Source organism: Uloborus diversus, chromosome 7, assembly GCF_026930045.1.
Source record: "Uloborus diversus isolate 005 chromosome 7, Udiv.v.3.1, whole genome shotgun sequence".
In the NCBI taxonomy this organism is placed as follows: domain Eukaryota; kingdom Metazoa; phylum Arthropoda; class Arachnida; order Araneae; family Uloboridae; genus Uloborus; species Uloborus diversus.
The window spans coordinates 119,733,866-119,756,055 of record NC_072737.1 but is presented as its reverse complement, the minus strand read 5'-3'; the positions used below and the strand labels follow the sequence as shown (position 1 = coordinate 119,756,055).

Below are 22,190 nucleotides of genomic sequence, written 5' to 3'. Positions count from 1 at the left end.
CTGTGCTCCCATGCGTCATTTACCCGGCGCCAATCGGAGAAGGTTAGTGCCAGCCAGCCAATGATTCATGCTCGATTCCGCGGGGAGTAGTCACATTCTCATAAGGTGTAGAGAAAAAACTTGACGTGGTAGAATAAAACTAACTACAGTTTTGAAACCAGCATGCCTAATTAACTATAAAACAGCTCAAAAACCTAACTCAACAGAAATTGTTTTACAAATTGTTCCCCAGTGTAATATATTGCTGTCTTTTTTAATTGAAGAAAAAGAAATAAAGAGAAAAAAATTTAAGAAAATAAGAAAATTTCCTCGTGTGCTGTTAGGCCTTGTAAATTGAAATACCCACATAAAAACGTTTACTAAAAATCAAATGAAAAAGCATGTTTTTTAAGAAACAAAACGTATGCAAAAGTATTTCAGACACAAGCTACTATGTAACAACACAATAACACGTAAAATAAAACAGTAAAACAAAGCAAATTTTTATTTTTGGTACATGAAACGTAGATTAAAAGAGAGATTCTAATTGTTGTAGATGTTATCTACATCTTTGAGAAATTACTTTAGTAAATATTAAACTCAAACAATTCAGGCCTGTATGCTTTTACACTTGTATATTATATATTTATTTCATATCAGTTTTTCATTTCATTTTCCAATTATAACTCTTTTAATTCTACTGATTGCATCCTTTAGTATTGAGTGTTTTTACTACGGATTTTAGAGCTTTTTGCAGTTCTTTTTTTGGAGACACTCTAATAGACGTCCAAAGATGAATTGCAGTCGAATTCCCAAGCAGATAACGATGCCTATGTCAAGAAAATAAATACACTTAGTTATTTCCTATTTAAAAATGTAACATACAAATACATAAATACAGATCATTCTCAAATTAAGTGGAATTTGAAAGGAAAAAAAGAGACGAAAGTATTTGATAAAATACGTGAAACTTTACTTTTAGAGTGTTATTAACGAAACTCATACATTTACCACTTCAAAAAACGGTCAAGGAAAAATATTTTTTTTTTTTTGCTCAAAAAACATATTTTCTAACTTTGCTGAACATGGAGACTATAAGTGAAGAAAGTGATAACACCGTGTTGTACAAAAAACAGTGAAATAAATAATTTAAAACTCGAATGAATTAATATCTTTTTCACAAAAGAAATTTTACATTTGTAACTGTTTTAAAAAGCTCTTAAAAACAATCGGAAAAGCCTATTTTCAAAGGTCAGCTTTTGTAGTTTTATCTTTTGCTAAATTTTCCGTTTATCAAAGTAAATTTAACTGCAACTGTTGAATCGAAATCGAATTTATGGAATCCTAACTAATATCAGTGGCGTCGCTACGGGGAGGGGGGGAGGGGGCGATCCGCCCAGGGTGTCACCCGTCTGGGGGGTGACAATCAAAGTGGAAATGCAAGTTTTTGAAAAATATGAAGAGGCAATTTTAAGACTCCAAATGTGAAAATTTTCCGGGGGGGGGGGGGAAAGCACGGAACTCCACTTCTTTTTGTTTTTTGTACATCAGCCCACTTAAAATTTCGTTATAACACAAATCTAGTTGCGTCTGAAAATTGAATAAATTTCATGCTGACATACTTTTTTCCTTTTGCGTTTGTGTTTGTAAGTGTTGGGGGGGGGGGTTGACACCACTAATTACCGCCCCGGGTGTCACCCATACTAGGTACGCCACTGCTAATATTATAAATGCGAAAGTGAGCTTGTTTGTTTGTTACGCTTTCATGGAAAGGAGGAAGAAAATTTCACATTTCCCCGGCAAATAAACAGATTGTGGTTAAAAGCAAGTTTTTCCGAGGTAGAAAAGATTCCTGTAAACGCGGCTTATGCTGTTAAGTCAGTTTAGAATCACTATGCATTTACATATGCTGTGTTAAATTTTAAAAAAAAATAATTTGAACTTTGACATCTTGAATTTAAATTATGTTTTTCGCAATCACGAGTGTGTGTGTGTATGTAGGCGTGTGTGATGTGTGTGTGGGGAGGGGGTATGGTGTATGTGTGTGTGGGTAGTTGTGTGTATGTGTGTTTGTGTGGAGGGTATGTGTTTGTATGGGTAGCTGTGTGTGTGTACGTGTTTGTGTGTGTAGGTGTATGTGTGTGTGTATGTGTAAGCGTATTTGTGTGTAAGTGTAGGAGTGTAAGTGACGCAACCTGGACACGGTTTTAGCTAGAGGAGCAGCATCGTGAGGCAGGCGGCCGACGGTGGTGCTGCAGAGGGAGGCGGGGGGGGGGGGGGAATGAAATCATAGGAATTCAAAACTGTCAAGTGAGAACAATAAGCAATCGTTATAGCTCAATATATATATATATATATATATATATATATATATATATATATATATATATATATATATATATATATATAATTAATAGCAGACGTCGTTTGCTCGTAATTAACCTGGTAGTTTGGAGAAGAGCTTAATAACTGGAAATTAAATACTCAGTAAAAATTTCTTTGTGGCATAAAAAAATCTTTCGTACCAAATCTCATTCTTGTCGTTCATATACTTTTGGCCATCTTTACTCATTAAGAGGTATGTCGCTCCCGGGATTAAAACTGCCGTTTCACAGTTTTCTTTCACTAATAGGTCCTTCACTTCTCCTTCTATTATTTCTCGTTTTTCCATTCCTATTGAGATAAATTAATAACGTTAACTAGAAGCAAAAATTAAAGTTTTCGGCAGAAATGGGCTTAAAATAGGTTTAAGTTATTACTTATCTCAGCAAACGTGTTTCACTTCTGCACACATTACATAAGGAAACGGAAAAACTAAATATGATTGAAAAAATTAATACGTTTTGAATTCCAAAACATTGAAAAAAAAAAAGTTGCAACGAAAAAATAAATAGATAAAATAAATATATAAATAATATGAAAGTGTTAAAAATAAATGAAAAAAAAAAACAAATAAATTTTTAAAAAATGAATAGGAAATACATAAGTAAATAAGATAAAATGAATGGACAAAAATAAATAAATAATAACCAAATAAATAAGTGAAAAAATGAAAAACGCATAAAAATAATAAATAAATTGTATCATAATATGCTCTGTAATATTAATAATAATAATAAAAAAGCACACACACACAGCTGATATTTATTTTTAAGGAAACATTTTTGTTTTGAAAAAAATAGTTAAATCTATAACCATACAGGAACTCAAGACGTAGATGCTAACATTTTTTTTTTTTCATTTTAAAAGCACACAGACTGGTGTCGGGCTTGAACCCACAAGCTTGGACGTAACACGGAGCGCATTACTACCAAGCAACCCTGTGGACGACTAAACAGCAGAAATCTTTACTCAGATTTAATTTTTTATATAATGTAACACAACATATAAAATCCCAAATAATACATTTCTTTCCCCGCTCAGATGTTTTATTTATCTATTCTTATTTTGAATTATGTACTGACTTGTATGTTATTTTTTTCAGTACAAAACTTCACTGCGCATGATTAACACCACATTCGGTACAACTGGTATTTTTTAAGAAGTCATGAAGATTAGTAAGGTTTTTACAGTGCAAATTGAGGAAATACATAAAATTGTTGGAATACATAAAAGATGCAAGTAATTTAAAATAAAATCACCTTCTTTCACGACTGTATCAACTCTAAAGGAAATCTTTCGGAAGCCGCCTTCGATTTCATCTCCTTCAGATTGACCCTTCCAAACTGAAATAAATTAAAAAAAAGTTAATAAAAAAAGTTAACAAAAAAAAAAAAACTTTAAAAACAAAAACAAAAACCGAAAAAAAAAAGAAAAACATTTTTAATCTTTAAAGTTAACTTAAAAATAATAATAATAATAAAAATATAATTTAAAAATACCATTTTAAAGTTAAAACGGTTCGGAAAGACCATTTTAAAAGTTTCAGCATAAAATGAGCGTTAAGTATGACAATACAGGGCGTGGAGTGTGGTTGCATTTTTCCAGGTCAGCATATCAATAAAAACAGTGCATTGAACAAAGCAATCCGCCAATTTTTCAAAAATCTTTTTATTTAGTGACGCATTTTTCTTTGTTTATTATTTTTTTCCGATGTTAAGATTTTTCCCCAGCTCACTAAAAGTTTCTTTTTTTTTCAGTCATAAATAAAATTCATTCTTTCACTTATTAGTAAAAGGGATTTATTTCTACAGTCGGACCCCGGTTTAACGAATCTCTATTTAACAAACTTCGCGATTTAGCGATTTTTTTTCCTACTAAAATGAAGGCAAAACCCTCAATTTACCGAATAATAAATCCCGAATTAACGAATTATTTTAGCAGTCCCCCCAAGGGGTTGTTTCCCTCAGTTAAAAGTACTACTTTTAGTCACTAAAATTAATAGAGCAAAAAAAAAAAAAAAAAAAAAAAAAACAATAACATGGAGCGAGAAAAAACTTATTTTCCCAATAGTTTTTTTTTTTAAATTTATTTATTTTACTTTCGATTTTGGCAATAAGGTGTGGTCTTTATGACGTCAGAAGTGATGTAATTAGGCGCGATATTCCATTGGCGAGCTGAATGTTTATGCATTGTTAAAAAAAGGTTGCCAATAGTAATAATAATAACAATCATAATGATAATTTTGAATGAGAGCTTTTCTGAAGCAAATTCAGTACTATCATTGCGCTATAATATTTTTATTTTTTTCTAATAGCAATAATTATCTTTATCTAATGTTAAAATATTGCACTCTGCGCTGATGGCATTAGTGAATGGACTTTTGCCACTTGTGATGTCATGCGCTAACTGTAAAAAATTAAATTGAATCTGCGCAACAGTTAAAAAATATTTTTTAAAAACATTAAACTTTATCAAATTATTTAAAAAATGGTTAAGTCCTATGTTTCAAAGCATGCTCTTTCAGAGAACAAAACTTTTAAAATTTCAGAAGCAACCCAATTGTGCAGCATGCTGTCACGCTATAGGTTTCAATACTTGCCAAAGTCGTATTTATCACAAGCGAGTTGCAACAACTGTGCTCTCATGTCCTCTTGAAGATCCTTTTTGACTTGAGAAAACGGACTTTTCGGGGGACAGCCACCTGCAATCAATATCAAATAGTTAATTTGCATTTATAAAGTGAAATTTTTAAAATTATTTCGTCTATATTTAAGTACTAGAAAATCGCCCGTCAAGGTATGACGGGCGAAAATATCTTCTACATTTGAAAGAAGTAATTGCATGTTTATTGATATTTGATAGTTGAAATTTTAACCGTAACTCCTGTGGATTAACCCTAAACTCCAGTAGATAACGCTCACTGTTGACCAGTTTTTTCGTTTCTTCATTCTTCTCAAGTGATAGACTTACCAGTAAAACAGTTCAGTTACCGGATCCAGTTTAGCCTTGTCAAAATAAAACATTTCCCTGAATGTCAAACAGTTCCAAAAACTATTATCAGGTAAAAGTAATTTACTGAATTTTTTGTGCTTCAACAATGAAATAATGCCGTCACGCAGGCTATGGTTTAAGCTTCATTGTTGGTGACGTCAGAGCGTTACTCGATCAGTGATTTTGGCTATTATATATATGAGGATGCCGGCAACTGTTTCCGATTTCCATTTTGTATGTGGTTGAGCTTTATAAATATAAACAATAACTTAAAGTAATAAATTAATATTCAAATATCAATTTCAACCTATTGTTTTGAATTTTAAAAGCTATTTTTTTAAAATTTGATTCAAATACAATTATTTAAAAGTTTAAATACTGTTTCGTTTGGATGTAAGTAATAGGAAAATTCAAACTCATTCCTATTCATAGCTTTTTTTTTTTTTCAAAATGGTGGGACAAAATCGACCAGAAAGCGGTTTCTCCCAACTAGTATACGATTTTGCTCTTCAGTATATACCGAAGAAAATTTGGATATTTTAGGGCTATAATGCAAAACGTGAAATTTCATTGCTAATCTAAAATATTTTATTACTAAATACAGTGAAGTTATATTTTTATTTATATCGTACAAAAGTACTACATTCAATGAAATACTGAACATCAAAATTCTTTATTGTGGAAGATGATTTTTTCCAGTTGATGAAGCCTTAAATATGGATAAGAATCAAATTATTGTAGAACGCTGGTTTTGATAGGCAATTTTTCAGTAGTTCTTCACATTTACAAACGTTGATATTTCAGGTTTCGTTTCTTCTGGAACTCTGCCGCCAGCAGCTAGCAAAATTTCATTCTAAGCCCTCTATGTTTGAACAGAGTAGTGGAATGTAGGGCAAAGTGAAATAGTGAACTATTTACTCTGCTGTTAGCGCCACCTATACAGGGTGTTCCGTTTTAACCTGCAAGACCTTTATTTTCGCAACCGTTAGTCTTAGGTGTATACTTCCAATTGCAAAAATGTTCAAACTCAGATGCAGGGTTAAGATATTGAAAGTTTGAAGCAAAATAAAAATGAGTCAAAAAATGCAAAATTTAACTTTTTATACGGGCCCCACGTCCCCTAACTTATATTTAGGGATCCATTGAAAGATATTACTAACACAAAAACCTTGACATTTGTGCGACCAAAACTGAGTGAGAGATTCCAGTTTAAAGTTTTAAGGGACCATACAAAAGATGAGATTGGAACGTATCGCCCTTACAGAAGAATGACAGGTCGTCATAGTAACAAAAAACAAGGTATTTAAATTTTTCATTGCTATTCAAAAATAAATACAAATGTTATGCCGTGATACGCAAAAACACACTGCAAAACCTCGAACAATTTGAAAAACCACTCCCTGCACACATATAATAAACACATGTTAACTGCTATATTTCCCCCCAAAAGGCGTTATTGACGGCGAGTGAAAAGTAGGGTAAGTCACAAAACGTTGCGTTTCATATCTTGGTGAACATTGCTCGCACTAATTTCAAACTTTTTGTGTTGGGATTGTTTTTCAATGGAGATTATTTCCATAAATATGTTAGAGGACCTGGGGTCCGTATAAAAAGTTCAATTTTGTATTTTTTTGACTCATTTTTATTTTTGCTGCCAACTTTCAATATTCTAACTCTGCATCTGATTTTGAACATTTTTGTAACTGGCAGTATACATCTAGGACTAACGGTTGCGAAAATAAAGGTTTTTGCAGGTTAAAACGGAACACCCTGTATATTAATATTTTAACCATGTAGTAACACATGTTCCAGTCAAGAAGGAAATTACCTCTGAAAATCAAAGAATATAATACAAGCAATTTTCAAAAATTGTTACTCGTAATGTAATATTTTGTTGTAAGTCAAAAATTATTCTTGTTATTATTAAATTATAAAGTTCTTGTTATTTACATTAAACATATTAATTGAAATGCACTAATGTTTAGTAAAATATTTATTTGTTTCATATTAAGCTTATTTGTGTTTTAAATGCCTTGTAGAGTTAGTCAAGTGCGCAAGGGGCAAAATGGATGAGGCAAAGTAAAATAATTCATTTCATTTACATATTCAATATTTTATTAAATCACTTACGTATTCATTTATTATGTCTTTCATTTACATTCCTTCTTTAATTATTTTATTTTTTATATTTATTTATTCATTTACTTATTTTCTTATTTATTCACTATTTTACTGATTTATTTTTCTCATTTATTAACTTACTAATTTATTTATTTATTTGTTTATTGCTTAATTTTCTTTCATTAATTCATCCTTTCTTTTATTTACTCCTTTATTTGACAAAAAATATCTTTAATAATTCAAATAGTTCACTAAAAATATTTTATTTTTCATTCTTTCCCCATGAAAAAACGAAGTGAAATAATTCCACCTTTTTTTGGGAGATACAAATTTATTGCCAAAAATAAAAAATAATGTTTCAAAGCAGGTTATATTATAAAATACATTGTTATTTCTTTATGCACCGTAATTTTCAGAAAAAAATTCAAAATTAAATGAATCAATTAACCAACATGGGTTGGTTCATTGATTCATTTAATTTTCAGCACAAAGGTATTCGTTAAATTTCTAAATTGTTCATTTTTAAAAAAGTAAGTTACCTTAACCATTTCGCTTTGCCCCAGATTCCTCTACCAAACGTTCATGAGTTTGACCTTTGACAATAATTAATGGATGATTTAATATTGATAGAAACACTCACCTTCAGCACATTGACAAACTCCTCCCTCACAAAACGTGCGCAACCGCGGGCTGTTATTTTCGGGGCTGTAAAACACAGTACAAGAAGCGTCTGGAAAAAAAAAATAATTATTATAAAATTTGGAGATATTTTATAAATATTTAGCCAGAGAACAAGTTACTCTTTTAACCTGGGTTGTAGTAGTCATACACTTTGATGACGCTAGCTTGGGGTTTGGAAACAAAATATTCTCTACGTACATGAAAGCTAAAACAATAGTTCTGATCCATTGGAACCTAGTAAAACCATAGAAAAGAAGGTTTCAACGTTAGTATGGGCATTTTAATGCATGGTAGAACATGTAGTTCTTCTGTTTTAAGAAAATACTTACTTTTTTAAGGTAGAACACAACACCACGCTTTGATTTCTCATATCTTTCTATCAAATGTTGGGGCATATCTTGTAGCTAAGAAAGGAGAATGCAACAGTAACTATCGTTGTCTATTAAGTACGAAGGTTACGAATTCCGTTTAAAAAAAGGCGGATTACTGCTGTTTAATATAAGTTCTACTTAGTAATTTCAAGATATGAATCAATTATGCTATTAAGGTATATCGGTAGACCAAGAAGAGGAATTAGGATTATATAAAATTATATCCTCCTATAATTTTCAAACATTTAAAATAATTACATTTATAAACTAAATGTTTTGTGCTATGGGAATTTCGTTTTAGTACCGATGATATTTGACTCTAAATACAAATCATTTTTTTTAGGTAGATTCGCGCAGAATAAACACAGAACAAAGTAGCATGAAATTTTAAAATTCAACTTTATCTACAAAATATGCAAAATGTAGTAATTTAGTTTAAGATTCGCAAACATTGATTAATACTGAACTAAATACAAGCATCAACTTAAGTTGAATTATTCTAATACTTCGGAAATGTATATTCTTTTAATAATCCTGTTTAGGACAATGTGATTCAACCCGTGACCAGTAGGCTTCATGCGGCCCGCCTGCTCATTTCCGTTGGCCCTTGTCCTCCCCCTTATCAAAATATATATTTTAAATTAACTTCCGAGAAAAAATCCATTTAATTTTCTTTCTGCTTTAGGTTTTAAAGTTATACTATATACTTATAAGTTTTTTTTTTTTAAATTTACGTCTGCAGCAATTTACAATCTTTATTTCTCCAAAAAAACTTACAGAAGTCATTGTATCAATGTAACAGGGCCAGTCATCACATTGCAATTTAATTCTCAGTTGTGAAATGAAATGGTATTAAACTAGTACCCCCACCCCCTGCTAAACTAATCTCATTTTTATATTAATTTTAGTTATGAAGTTTTCAAATAAAATATGTAGTTCGTTACTTTTTGGAATGTTTTTGACCCTTACAGTTCTGTGATCATGTTTCGTTGCCGCTCGGGGAATTAAAAGTTGGACCATACTGATTTGGGGGAAAAATCCATGGGTATTAAAATTTAATCTGTAACATAATTACTAAAAAATGCGCAACAACATAAATTACATTCTTACATCTTTTAAATCTTGTTCTTCTGGTTCAAACCCTGTAAAAAGTCCGGCATCAACAATACTCATGCCTGCATCTTTATCTCCCAGATATCTATGGATATAAATTAAAAAAAGAAAGATATTTAGTCTTTCCCCAAAGTTTTAGTTCAGGATGGGTAAATGTATAGACGCGCACAATATTCTTTATTAATAATAAATCTCAAAGTTTGTCTGGATATCTTTCGGGATATCTGTCCGGATCTCTGTCGGGATGTCTCTCTGTGACGCGCATAGAGCCTAAACCGTTCGGCTGATTTTCACAAAATTTGGTGCAGGATTAGTTTGTAGCATGGGAGCGTGCACCTGGAAGCTATTTTTCGAAAATTCGATTTTGTTCTTTTTCTATTTCTGTTTTAAAAACATTTTACTGAGCAAAATTATCAAAACGTGGACGAGTAAATTACACAACTATATTAACGTGGAACCGTAACATGGGCGAGCAAATTATCCATTACAGTAGACCTTCGTTTTACACGGGTTTATTTTAACCGGTTTTGATTATACGCGGGTTAAGATTTGACACCTTTATTTCATTTAACGCGGATGAGTTTCGGTTTTACGCGGATGCGGCAATGCAAACAGATAACACTTTCCCCTCTTTCAAAATTCAGACTTCTAAAGATTGCAGATTACGCGTAATCAACTGCATTTTGGCGTGCTAATAATGCAGCTTGGACCACTGGTGACATTTTATGCGATTGGTTCCAGAGCTCTTTCCAGAAGTAAAGTTGTTAAACTCACACAGTTTAGAACTCACTAGAAGAAGAGCTTTTAGGAGTGACAAAGGACTCCAAAACCAACGCCGACGTCTGTGATGCACAACCATAAACGCTCACTTTGAAAATTTTGAGCCATTCGTAGACAATAGAAATGATCTTTCTGATTTGTTAGTGAAGGAAGAGTCTATCATGAAAATGACGCAAGTGATCATGGATACGTTTAATGCTTTGCAAAGAATTACAGAAAAAAATTCTTAATGACTGCTAAGACTATCATAGTCAGCTTCTTTTTATAAACAGAACACGAAATTAATTTATGGTTTCTTTATGCATGTTTTGCATAAAAGTCGATATAAGTACACATTAAACTTATACAATTAGTCATCACTTTAATGAAGTATTTTGTTATCTACGGAACCAAACCCCTATTTTAACACTATTATTAGGTCTCAATTTACGCGGCATTTCCGTGGAACGTAACCTCAACGTAAAACGAGGGTCTATTGTATTTGTAAATATACAGGCGAACCAAATGACCTTTTAATTTTCTACTACGGGCAAAGCCGTGCGGGTACCACTAGTAGAATATAAAACGCACACAAAAATACATGAATACACATACATAAAACCTACGCGTAGCTGCCAGGGGAGCACCGACCTTAAATTTTTGGGAGGGTAGAACTTCCCAATTTGCCGAGAGCATTTTTTTTTTTTTTTTTTACCGAATGGAATTCCCTAACTTTGCAGAATGGAACTCCAAATTTCGCAATAATATATTTCGCAATATGATGATAATTTTTCCAAACAGAACTCCAGATCTTACGGAATAATTATAAATTTGCCACGTAAGCCATTTTTTGGAAGGTCACAATGACCTCCCGTGACCTATCGGGACGCCCCTGGTAGCTGCTAAGATCTACTACGGCTACTTTAAAAGTTTCCGGGAAAAAGTTTGGTTTGACAAACATTTTCAGTTAAAGCATTTATACTAATTCTCTGCATTGAAAAAAGTTAGTCCCATATGCATTAGGGTGGTTCGAAAAAACTTTTTTTTTTCAGCTAAAATCCAGGACACCCCTATTTTTTTGGACTTACTAATAGTGTTATGCTGCAAAAGTTGTACTACTCAAATTTTACTACTCAAAGTTTACTACTCAAACTTCTTACTCAAATTTTAAGAAGGTGCTCAATGACCCCTTAATTTAACATTAGCCGTAGCGTAGAAAATGCCACAAATTTAGAAACATTTAATCATTATAATGCAATGTATATGCATATTACTAGTGTATATTACAATACGTAGCATTGTTTTTTTCAGTTCAATGTACTTTTTTAACCCCTCTCCCCATACTTATAAATTTTCGGGGAGGAGGTTGAGCCCCGTCTTTCAGTTGAAATAGGAAGCTAATATTCTACCAGTATATTACTATCCACAAGTCTAAAAATATTGAGGGGTGTCCTGTTATCTAGGAAAAACCTTTTTTTTAAACATGTATTTTTCAACCACCCTAATGTACATAGGTGTCCCATACGTTATGAAACAACAGATAATTTTGAACACTTAAAATTTTACCTTGAACAGATAGATATTTTAAGTCGTCCTTGACTGTTTTCGACTTGATCTTCTCTCCGAACTCGAAGTGGTCTTCCTGAAACAGAGTTTGAAAACTTAAACGACTACTTTGACATTGTTTCAGATATATATAATAAAACTAAAGCATTAGCAAAGTAATTTCTGAAAGGCCAGCAGCTCCTAGATTTTTTTGAAGCAGATGGTTATGGTTTAGTATTTAATTGGTATAGAATTCAAAATGCTTAATGGCTATGGTTAAGGAGAGAAAATATAGAAGATAGGCAGGATGGTAAGGGTGATTTTTTTCTAGGGGTAAGTAGATGACAATTACTTTTGAAAGATCAGAACAGAAGTGTTTGACATTTAAACATTTAAGTTTGCCAGAATTTAGTTTTTGTTTTGAGTTTTTAATGTCTCTCCCGATATCAATTTAATGTCATATAAAAGTGAAATGACTCTGTGTTTCTGACTAAAACATTTATTTTAAAGGTAACTTTGTCAAATCGACACTCTTCCTTCACAGGATATGCGTCCTTTGGCGCATTTTAAATATTAATGTTTTTTTTTTTTTTTTTTTTTTTTTACAAAAATCGGTTTTGTGGGAACTATTTTAAAAGTTTTAACCTATATAATACTATGATTTCAGAGTAAATAGATAACAACTACGTATCTTTATGCAACACTAAACTAAACATCCTCTGCTGAACATTTTGCCAAATGTGAGATTGTTGCTGAAACCGCAGTGAATGTCAATTAGATAAAAAAAAAAAAGAGAGAAATTGTCTTTTGTAAGAAATAAGATAAGCGGTGGATTTTTACCGAAAGATTTAAATCTTGGTTTTCGAAACAATACAAGATTGTTTCATTATTATAGCATAACATATATCAACACCAGAAGAGACTTAGTTTATTATTTTTAAAATTTTATATATTTGTAAAACTTTTCACACATTCGTTGAATTTATCAAGCAAACCATTTAATTTATCAAGCAAACATTGCTAATAGATAGATGTTGCTATTTTAAGAGAAGTTTAAGAGTAATAAAAAAGGTAACAATGGTCTGCGAAAAAGGACCTTTTCAACGCTTAACTTTAGCGAACAAATTAAATTGAATTCATAATGCTATTTGTTTTTTCAGACTGGCCCTAAAAAGTAAGAGAATAATAAATGCACCGTTTTATTCACCACCATTTCTGGACAAAACTTTTTTTTTGATTGTTACGAAAAAGGAAATATTGTAATCGCGAAAAAATTTTCCCTCAAAAATCTACCTTAATTTCCATTTTAATCACCCCCGAAAGAATATTAAGTTTTTTTTTCGACTTAACCACACGTGGATAAGTGCCTAAGAACGTATAGACACGCGAAATATCCATAATGCCGATTCCCGAGTTAATTACAACGAATTTTCTCGTGACGTATGTATGTACGTATGTGCATATGTGCGGATGTGCGTATGTATGTCGCATAACTCAAAAACGGTAAGTCCTAGAAAGTTGAAATTTGGTAAGTACACACCTAGTGGGGTGTAGTTGTGCACCTCTTCTTTTGGTTGCATTCGGATGTTTCTAAAGAGGGCTTTTGCCCCTTTTTGGGGGGAAATCATTGTTAATTTCTATGTAAACTTAAGTGGTGTTATAATTTGGCGGACACTTGGCGATATATCGCCAGTCATCGACGAACGACACGAAGTCAGGTCACGAAGTTTTGTCGCCAACTTGGGGACGAATTTGGCGATTTTTTAAAAATCTGTTTTATTTAGGCCACTGTTGGTGATATTTAGAGAGTAAACTATTGAATCACATTAAAATTGCCAGTAATGGGGAAATGACATTAAATTGGAGTAAAAGGAAGTCATGTGATGCAAACATCAGCTCGTTTATACCTATATTGGGCATGGCATTCAGTGTAGCTCTCTTTTTCCCTCGATCTCGGGGATCCTCTTCTAAAACTGGAGCTTCCGGATTAATATCTAGGGAAAAAAATCCACATTTCAGTGCATTATAGAAATGAGCATAGGATAGAGCTAGTTTATTCATTCAATTAGATAAGAGCAAGGTTAGAGGAAAATGTTACCGACATTATTTCCTTGCTGTCAAGATTTCTTTCATTTCGATTGTTGTATTATCGTGTATATCAGGGGTTTCCAAACTTTTCCGACTCGCGGTACTTTTTGAAGAATTACAATCTTTTCACGAGAACTTAGTCTGTTTCTATTGTAAATCCACATTAAAAATATGGACACGCCTCGAAAAAGACCTCGGAAGTTGTTGTTAAGTACGGAAATACGTAATACGATAGTATCGATTCTTAGATTGCTCTTTAGTGCAACTTCTCAGACCCTTTCTATGGGCACACCTGCTAAAGCTTACAAGCTCACAGAATATTGGGGAATTGAAGACGCCCTTCGTGATTTGATTGCTGCAACACCACTAGAAATGATTCACTGAGTAGTACGAAATTTCACTGGCATCTACTGAAGATTCTGCAGAAGAATTGCTCTTTAACGCACCTTCTCAGACCCTTTCTATGGGAACACCTGCTAAAGCTTACAAGCTCACAGAACATTGGTTTTAGACGATGATCCATCACCATTAAATCCTTGAAGTGATCTTAAGTGAATATTAAGTGAGGCTAGCTAAGGCTAAATGAATGGCAATCATATTTCTGTCGGATGGCAAAATCAAAATTTCTTCCTGAAATGTAACTCTGTTCTTTGCTGTTTGAAAAATGGATGCCTGACCTTGTATAAGTCTACAAAGTGGTCAGTAGTTGGGTTAAATAAATGATACCAAAATGTACCATCCGTTAAGGAAATATCGATGAGGCCCTCTTCACAAAGAATTTTTTTACAGTGAAATGAAGAATATTGGATATCTTACCCAGAGCACTTGCAACACCCCTGATGAGGTCATTAGGCAATGGCTCGAAAACATCTAATCTTCTTGGATTCATCAAATCGAAATCGAATTCTTCTTCTTTCATGATTTCTTCCTTCTTGTCTGGAGATGTGACATTCACTACCACTTGAAACTAAGAGTAATTAAAAAAAAAAAAAAAAGAAAGAAAAAAACACGAAGCTGTTTCATGAAAAATTTCGTCTTGGTAATTACTCCGCATTTCTAAAAGTTATAATTTTGTATAGATTTTAGTTTGCCTATTTAGATATTTTTGACTCCTTCTCAAATTAAACTCTATTGCCAGTGGAATGCCTAAGTGGCCTGATCGAAGGGCGTCGGACTCGTAACCGAAGGGTCCTGGTAATTATTAGTTTGCATTTCTAAAAGTTAGAATTTTTCATACATTTTAGTTAGCCTTTTCAGATTTTATTATTATTATTATTTTTTTTTTTTTGCTCCATTCTGAAATTAAATAAACCCTATTGCCAGTAGATGGAAGTCAGTGGTGACCTGATGGGTAGGGCATCAGACTCGTAACCAAAGGGTTCGTTAACCGAAACTCTTCATGCCGGGTTAATCAAAGCAGATCGATGATCCTTTGCGTTCATTAATGGTGACCGGAATACGTTAAATATGTCGTGGTCACGAAGTCCTCCTAAGTGAGCCAATACCTCTGGGGTTGATGGACCAGGGATTGCTCGGCTTCTGGTCTGGATCAAAAAATCAAAGTAGCCTCTAGGGCCCCATCTAACGGTTAAACCACAAGGAGTGGTAGGCTTGGAGTGCGATATGTTGCCAGTACATGGATTGGCATAAGCCTTTGCACCTATATTTTTCACTGCAGTTTATTGGGTAAGTGTAGCTTGAACTACTCCGCTTGCTCGAACTGTATTTTTTAAAAAAGAAAGAAATGAGAATTGATTTGACTTGAATGAAATTGTGCTTTTATTGTAAATGTGCGATTTCATTAAAAAATATGTGTAGAAATTGGATGCCTGAATATTTTTTTTGCACATTTTATGGGCTATCATATATTTTTGAATGATTTTATGATGAAAAGATCTTAAAGACTTTAGTTACGGACAAAAGTAAATGAAACAGTACATAGCATTTCAAAAAAAAGAAAGAAAGGGGGAAAAAAACATCGCAGGCTGATTGTGATTGAAATAAGAATAATTTAGCTTCAAAAGAGCTTAGTTTTGATTAAAGATGCTTTGATGATAATCTTATTTGAAACATACCTAAACTCTCTAGAAAATTTAGCTTTTTTATAGAATGATAATAATAATAATAATAAGAAGAATAATGAAATATTCTAAACTAGAGATAAAAGATTTTCCTTTGATTGCTTCAGTAATACTGTAAACCACATCGATTTTTCACTGTTGTAGTTAGGTGCAAAAAGATTAATCGCACAAAGTATTTGCAAATTACAATAGTTAAGAAGTTTAGATTCATAATTTTAAATAAAAAATGTATAAATAAAAACAGCAACGCTTAACTACACAAAACTTGCAGATGCAGTATTCTTCAAGTTTTGTGCAATTAAACGTTGGGGCTTTTAAATTTTATACATTTCTGCTATTTCCTATACAATACATTTTGAACAAACAGTTAGACAGCCTTTCTAGGATAATACGAAAATATTTTTTGACCTAGTAAAAGTAGGAAACTAGTACAAGTGTTGAAAGAATGATATACATACCTTACATATTTTTTCTGGGGCTTTCAGTATGTTATAACGTAGTTTGACAGCCATTGATCCAACACCCTGACCAGTAGTTTTGATAAAAATAGTTCCTCCAACTTTATCCACCTAAATATATGAATCAATGAAAAATTACATATGAATGCAATAAAACTAAAAAGAAAAGGAAAGTGAGTGAAAGAAAAATCGTGGTTTAAGTTTTATACCACTGTATTCAAGAGAAGTTGTTCCACAAGTTACGCAACGAAGTATATTCCTTTCGTAGGGTAAATGGTACAACAAAAAACAAAAAAGATTTTATGAGAATAGTGAAAACTTCCTAGCATCACAGTCAACAAATAAGTACATTTCAAAATCATAAAAAAAAAAAAAAACCTTTAGTATGCTTAGTTATTGATGTCTCATAAATGAGTTTCTGAGACTGTTGAAATTCACTTGATAATGAAAATCTAAGACTTTAATTGTACAGTAAACGCTTTACATTTCCATAGCTTGGATACAATACACAATAAACTGATAAAAAAATAATAGCTTGCGATAAAATTTGGAAAATTACATTGCTTTTCTTAACTATGAAAATTTTCTTCTGCTTACGTTGAGTTTTTGCAGCAATTCAGCATTTCCGTCGTTAAATGATAAAACCTTTTGAAAGTGCCTGTCATTGTTAGATGAAATGTTAGCTTTCAGATTGAGAGGTGGAGCTCTGGCTGCTATAGCATATTCAGCAAGAGCTTGTAGAGCCATTACCGTATCCTAAAACACCAAAATATAAAAACGTAAATCAGTAAGTTTATTAATTGATTAAAAATAAATTCATGAGCTGAAACTTTCTACGTATACAGTGAAACCTGTGTATAATAATACTGTCTATAGCAATAAACCTGTCTATAACAATATTTTCCATGGTCTCAGCAAATTCTCAGCATAAATAATCAAACTGTCTATAACGATAACCTGTATATAACAATATTTTTTAGGTCCCAACAGTATCGTTGTAGACAAGTTTCACTATATATATATATATGTATGTATGTATGTATATATGACAGGGTGAGCACAAATAGTGGATCTGATTTTTAAAAAAAATCATATTTTTGAAATTGTAGCACATATTACAATCAGCTATGCATGAATGTAATTAGAAATATACCAAATTTTTTTCAGTTACAAATGTTCGACGTGTAAACTTTTTGTTAAACGACAAACGTCTAATCTGTAAGAAAAGTTCGTTTCACACACAAAACACGTTCACAAAAGTTCGTTTCAAAGAAAACTTCATTTCACGTGATTTCTTTTTATAAGGTTACGTCAAAGACACAGTTCATAAACCCCCGATGCCGAATGCACACAACATAAACTTCAGCAATGCATTTGTTAGCCCCCCCCCCCCCCCCCGTTGCGAGCAATTGAGATTAGATACTCAAAAATGTGTAGAACAAACTGATTCACAGATTAGCTGTTTTGCACAATGGGTGCTCACACATTGCACATTTGTGTAAACTTCATAGCAAAACAAAGTTGATGTATTTCTTCTTAAGCTCTGCAACACGAATTTCAAATAGCAGACTCCTTTTTTCACTGTTGCTAAATGGAACTTTGCTGTTTTGCTGTAAAACTGACTTTTAAAATTTATTTAAGGGACGTTTGGAAACAAAGAACGGTCACTGTGGTGCCACTGCATTCCTTCGAAAACGCTTGCGGTGGAATCGGGGATGTCACCTATCAGCGTTCGGAAAACGCTGTGGTCGCTCTTAGGCGATCGAACCAGTCGCAACCGCTCGCACCGCCGTCTCGAAGTTTTTGGCCAATCCGGTAGTGTTTCAAATTTTCATCGTAACCCACGTGGCTCTCTGATCACGAAAGTTACGTTTTGATTGGAGTTTCCCGTTTAAGGTCGAACTAAAACTACCGCGCTGTAACCAAGAGCGTTCAGAAACACAGCCCGGGGTTAACCCGAAAAATATCAGTGACCGCCATAACCGCACTTGGTCTAACCACGCGGTTTAACCGGTGCATTGCTTCCGAACACAGCCTTAATGGTATAAAAATACATACACACACACACACACACACACACACACGTATTAGTATTTGAAATGTAACATGCAGTATTTATAGATCTTTCCGTTTTCGGATTGATCACAGAAATGCGAACCTGTGTTGATTGGAAGGCACCTGATTGCAGTCTCTTCGTATTTAGCCAATTAACGATCGACATCGCTCGGTTCATATCACCTAAAAGTAATTGGTTGAGCAATCCATAGGCAGCTGCTTCAATGTCTCTCGCGGAGTCGCTCGTTTTCCAGTGTAGTGTATTCGTATCTATAGAAATATAAAGCAAAGATTATGCATTGTGCGCAAAAGCCAAATTATGCATTCTAAATTATAAAAGTTCACTTAATGATTATGCCTTGTTTCAGAGAATTATACTTCGTGTCAACTTTTAACCTGAAAGATCTTTATTTTCGACTCTGTTAGTCTTAGATTCATAGCTCTGTAGCGTACGGACAGGACGTACACGATACGTACGCGATACATCTCCAATTTGAAAAGTTGCTCAACTAATATCCAAAGTTAAGATACTAAAAATTTGAAACAAAAAAAAAAAAAAAAAAAAAAAAAAAGTGAAAAAATACGAAATGCAACTTTTTATACGGCCCCTAGGCCTGTATAGGTCTATTACAATTATATTTAGGGAAATAATCTCCATTGAAAAATAGTAATATTAACGCAAAAGACTTGAAACATCTGCGACCCAACTTCAGGAAGTACTCACGAGTTGAGTATTGTTAGTGTGGAACTTCTTAAACTTCTAAGCTGATGGTATGTAGTGCGATTATCTATCTGCATCAATCCTCATGAGAAAATAAAGGGGGTGTTTCCGTTTATCCCTTAGTCACTGAGGTAAGAGGGAACATAATTTCATTCACTAACAAGATAAAGTCAAAAATTTTTATTTCCAGTTATTCTCAGAGTGGACTATTTCTTGAACACAACGCACAAAATTTTATGTCTCAATACATCCAAAAGAAAGGAAAGGATTTCAAGTTGAAACTTTGAAATTATGTTTCGCTTAGCCAGAATTGAAATCTACTTCGCATTTGTAGAAATGCTGGACGGGAAAATGTAAGGCCATTAAATTTCAAAAAACTTTTTTCACAGTGTCATCTTCAAACAATGATGACGCCTTGCTTCACAATTGTTCGAAAACACGCGAAACTCTCAGAATGTCTTCTATCTCTGTTGGAAAAAAATCTCCGGCATAAAATAACTTAACTGAACCATCGGTTCCAGCTTCATTTAAGAAATCCGCAATGAAACCGGAGTCGATGTTCCATACGCCGGTATTTTCAGCACCGGATATTCCCAAAAAATATGTCGGCGTATCCGTTTTCTCCGGTAATAGAACTGAAGCCAGTATTCCATAAGCCAGTACTACAGTGAAATCCCGTTACAACGAACTTCAAAAGACCGCAAATTTTGTTCGTTGTAACAAGAATTTCGTTGTAATGGAATTCAAGTAATGCAATGAAAATTAATTTGGAACTAAAAATTAATTTCGTTGAAATGGATATTTCGTTGTACTGGTATTCTTTACAACAGGACTTCACTAAAAATGTTACCAAGTCTTTACTCACCAACTGTTCAGTTGCAAAAACTACCATGAGTGTGGTAATAGCTTTAGTTTTTGAGGGAAAGCATGCCAAAGAAAACTGTTTTTTCTCCCACTAGACATCTTTTGAAATACGTGAAATACACCGCCAGCTCAGTCATTTCCAGCCGAGGACTGCAGTTTCGTGCTTATTAGCACTCATCAGCCCGGCATAGGAAAGTGACTGAGCTGGAAATGGAAAACCTCTTAAGGAAGCCAAGAGTGCGAAACAAACTGGTAGCTAATATAGAATTAGCAGACCAGACGAGTGACCGAAGCAATGGTTTGGTTCAACTCGAAGATTGAAAGCGAGTCAAGGTATATTCAGTAAATTACCGCCCATTAGCCAGGGCTAAAGCAGAAATACGTGAAATACACCGCCAGCTCAGTCATTTCCGGTCTGGCGGTGTATTTCACGTATTTCTGCTTTAGCCCTGGCTAATGCACTGTCAAAAATGAAACGCTCAATTTTGACGATTCGGCAATCCTCGAGCACTATTTCGTTATTTTCGACGATCCTTTCGTCACCGAATCACGTGATATTTGACGAAACCAGAAATCTCAAATTTTTGACGAAATTATTTCGTCCCAATTTCGTCATATTGCAGTGCATTCTGGGAATTTTCGTTTCAGTCTTGTACTTGCTCGTTAAATTATCTTACGGAAATTATCCTACAGGATTCATAAAAAAGGTTAGTATTTATTGAAATTTGTATGTGCAATGTGCCTTCTTTTATGTATTGTTACATTTTTGTTTAGTGTTGTGTTTATTGTTGTATTTAAAACACATTAAAATTGAAAACGAATGGTTCGATTAGGTTTAGAATTCTGTCTGTTAACTTTGAGTCACCTCCACGTTAGGCTTAGCTAGCGTTATTTTTTTTTTTTATTTGAAAAAGAGAATATTGGTTTGTTGACATTTATTTCCAAAACGTACTTCCTTTATTTCGTTAAAAAAATTACAAACATGACTAAAGAATTTGTACGAATTTAAACTCACAAAAAAAAAAAAAAAAAACACTCCACCGTAGCTAAACTAACACAGATGATATAAGCGCTTTTATAAATGGCATAGAACTTTGAAGCTTTTAATTTCAACGTGTAATATATTACATGGTTATGTGTTTTCATTCTTCTCCATGAATTTTACAAAAATAATTCTGTTAAACGAAGTGTATTTTTTAGTTTAATAGTTCAAATTTGTTTCATTCTGCATTTTTATTTTCTTAAAAAAATACTATGTACCAATCCCCCAGTAAGTATTGATATTTTTTCTTCTTCCACTCTACATTTAATGTTTTTTTCAATATAATAATTTATACAGTAGTTCCCAAAAGTGTTCGCAAACTTATCATTTTCAATGAAATATTGCTATACCCATTAGTAAAAATTAATATTTTGGAATGGGTAAACAATATTACAAAACTTCATGAAATATTTAAGTAGCAAAAAAAAATTGATTTTGAAGAAATTAATAATCAAAAAGTATCAAGAACTTTATAACACAAAAGTGTTCGTAGAAAATATTTTAAAATAATTGTTTAGCAATCTTTGAATAAAATCGATGAAACTCGAGGAAAAAAAAAGCGCTTGATGCAATAAAAAATAAATGCAAACCGTTTATATCAGCTTTTGGATCCGAAATGATACCGTCTTTTATTTTGTTAAGCTCGTAGACAAGACTTTTAAATGCATATCCCATGTTGTTTATATAATCTCTTTCCCTGCAGCAGATGTTTCTAGCAATAAGTGCTTATGTTCATTATTTGTGGAGCCTTTTTTTTTACTTGCATAAAACATGAAGTAAAGTAAATATCAATTTAATACAAATCATTTTAAGATAAAGAAAATATTAATTTCCATAAAGAACTCTATCTTTGTGCTTGATATTTCAGCAGAATATTTTCAATATTTTTTAAAAATTTTCCGCAAATTAAAATAAATTATTGAAAGTAGAGTTTTAATG

General features: G+C 32.8%; 1 protein-coding gene across 1 annotated transcript in view; it reads right to left on the bottom strand.

Moving 5' to 3' along the window:
- Positions 1-460: 460 nt before the first annotated feature.
- The window catches only part of LOC129225559 (ophiophagus venom factor-like), a 99,567-nt gene continuing 77,837 nt past the window's right edge, over positions 461-22,190 (bottom strand). Inside the window, exons 28-41 of the mRNA XM_054860004.1 lie at positions 18,728-18,894; positions 17,167-17,325; positions 16,570-16,680; positions 14,847-14,997; positions 13,850-13,936; positions 11,964-12,039; positions 9,636-9,723; positions 8,484-8,558; positions 8,283-8,388; positions 8,114-8,203; positions 4,961-5,062; positions 3,621-3,704; positions 2,505-2,652; positions 461-809 (exon numbers count right to left, since the gene is read on the bottom strand). Of these exons, the coding sequence (XP_054715979.1) occupies positions 677-809; positions 2,505-2,652; positions 3,621-3,704; positions 4,961-5,062; positions 8,114-8,203; positions 8,283-8,388; positions 8,484-8,558; positions 9,636-9,723; positions 11,964-12,039; positions 13,850-13,936; positions 14,847-14,997; positions 16,570-16,680; positions 17,167-17,325; positions 18,728-18,894 (1,577 nt within the window). The 3' untranslated portion in view covers positions 461-676. The remainder of the gene's footprint in view (positions 810-2,504; positions 2,653-3,620; positions 3,705-4,960; positions 5,063-8,113; positions 8,204-8,282; positions 8,389-8,483; positions 8,559-9,635; positions 9,724-11,963; positions 12,040-13,849; positions 13,937-14,846; positions 14,998-16,569; positions 16,681-17,166; positions 17,326-18,727; positions 18,895-22,190) is intronic.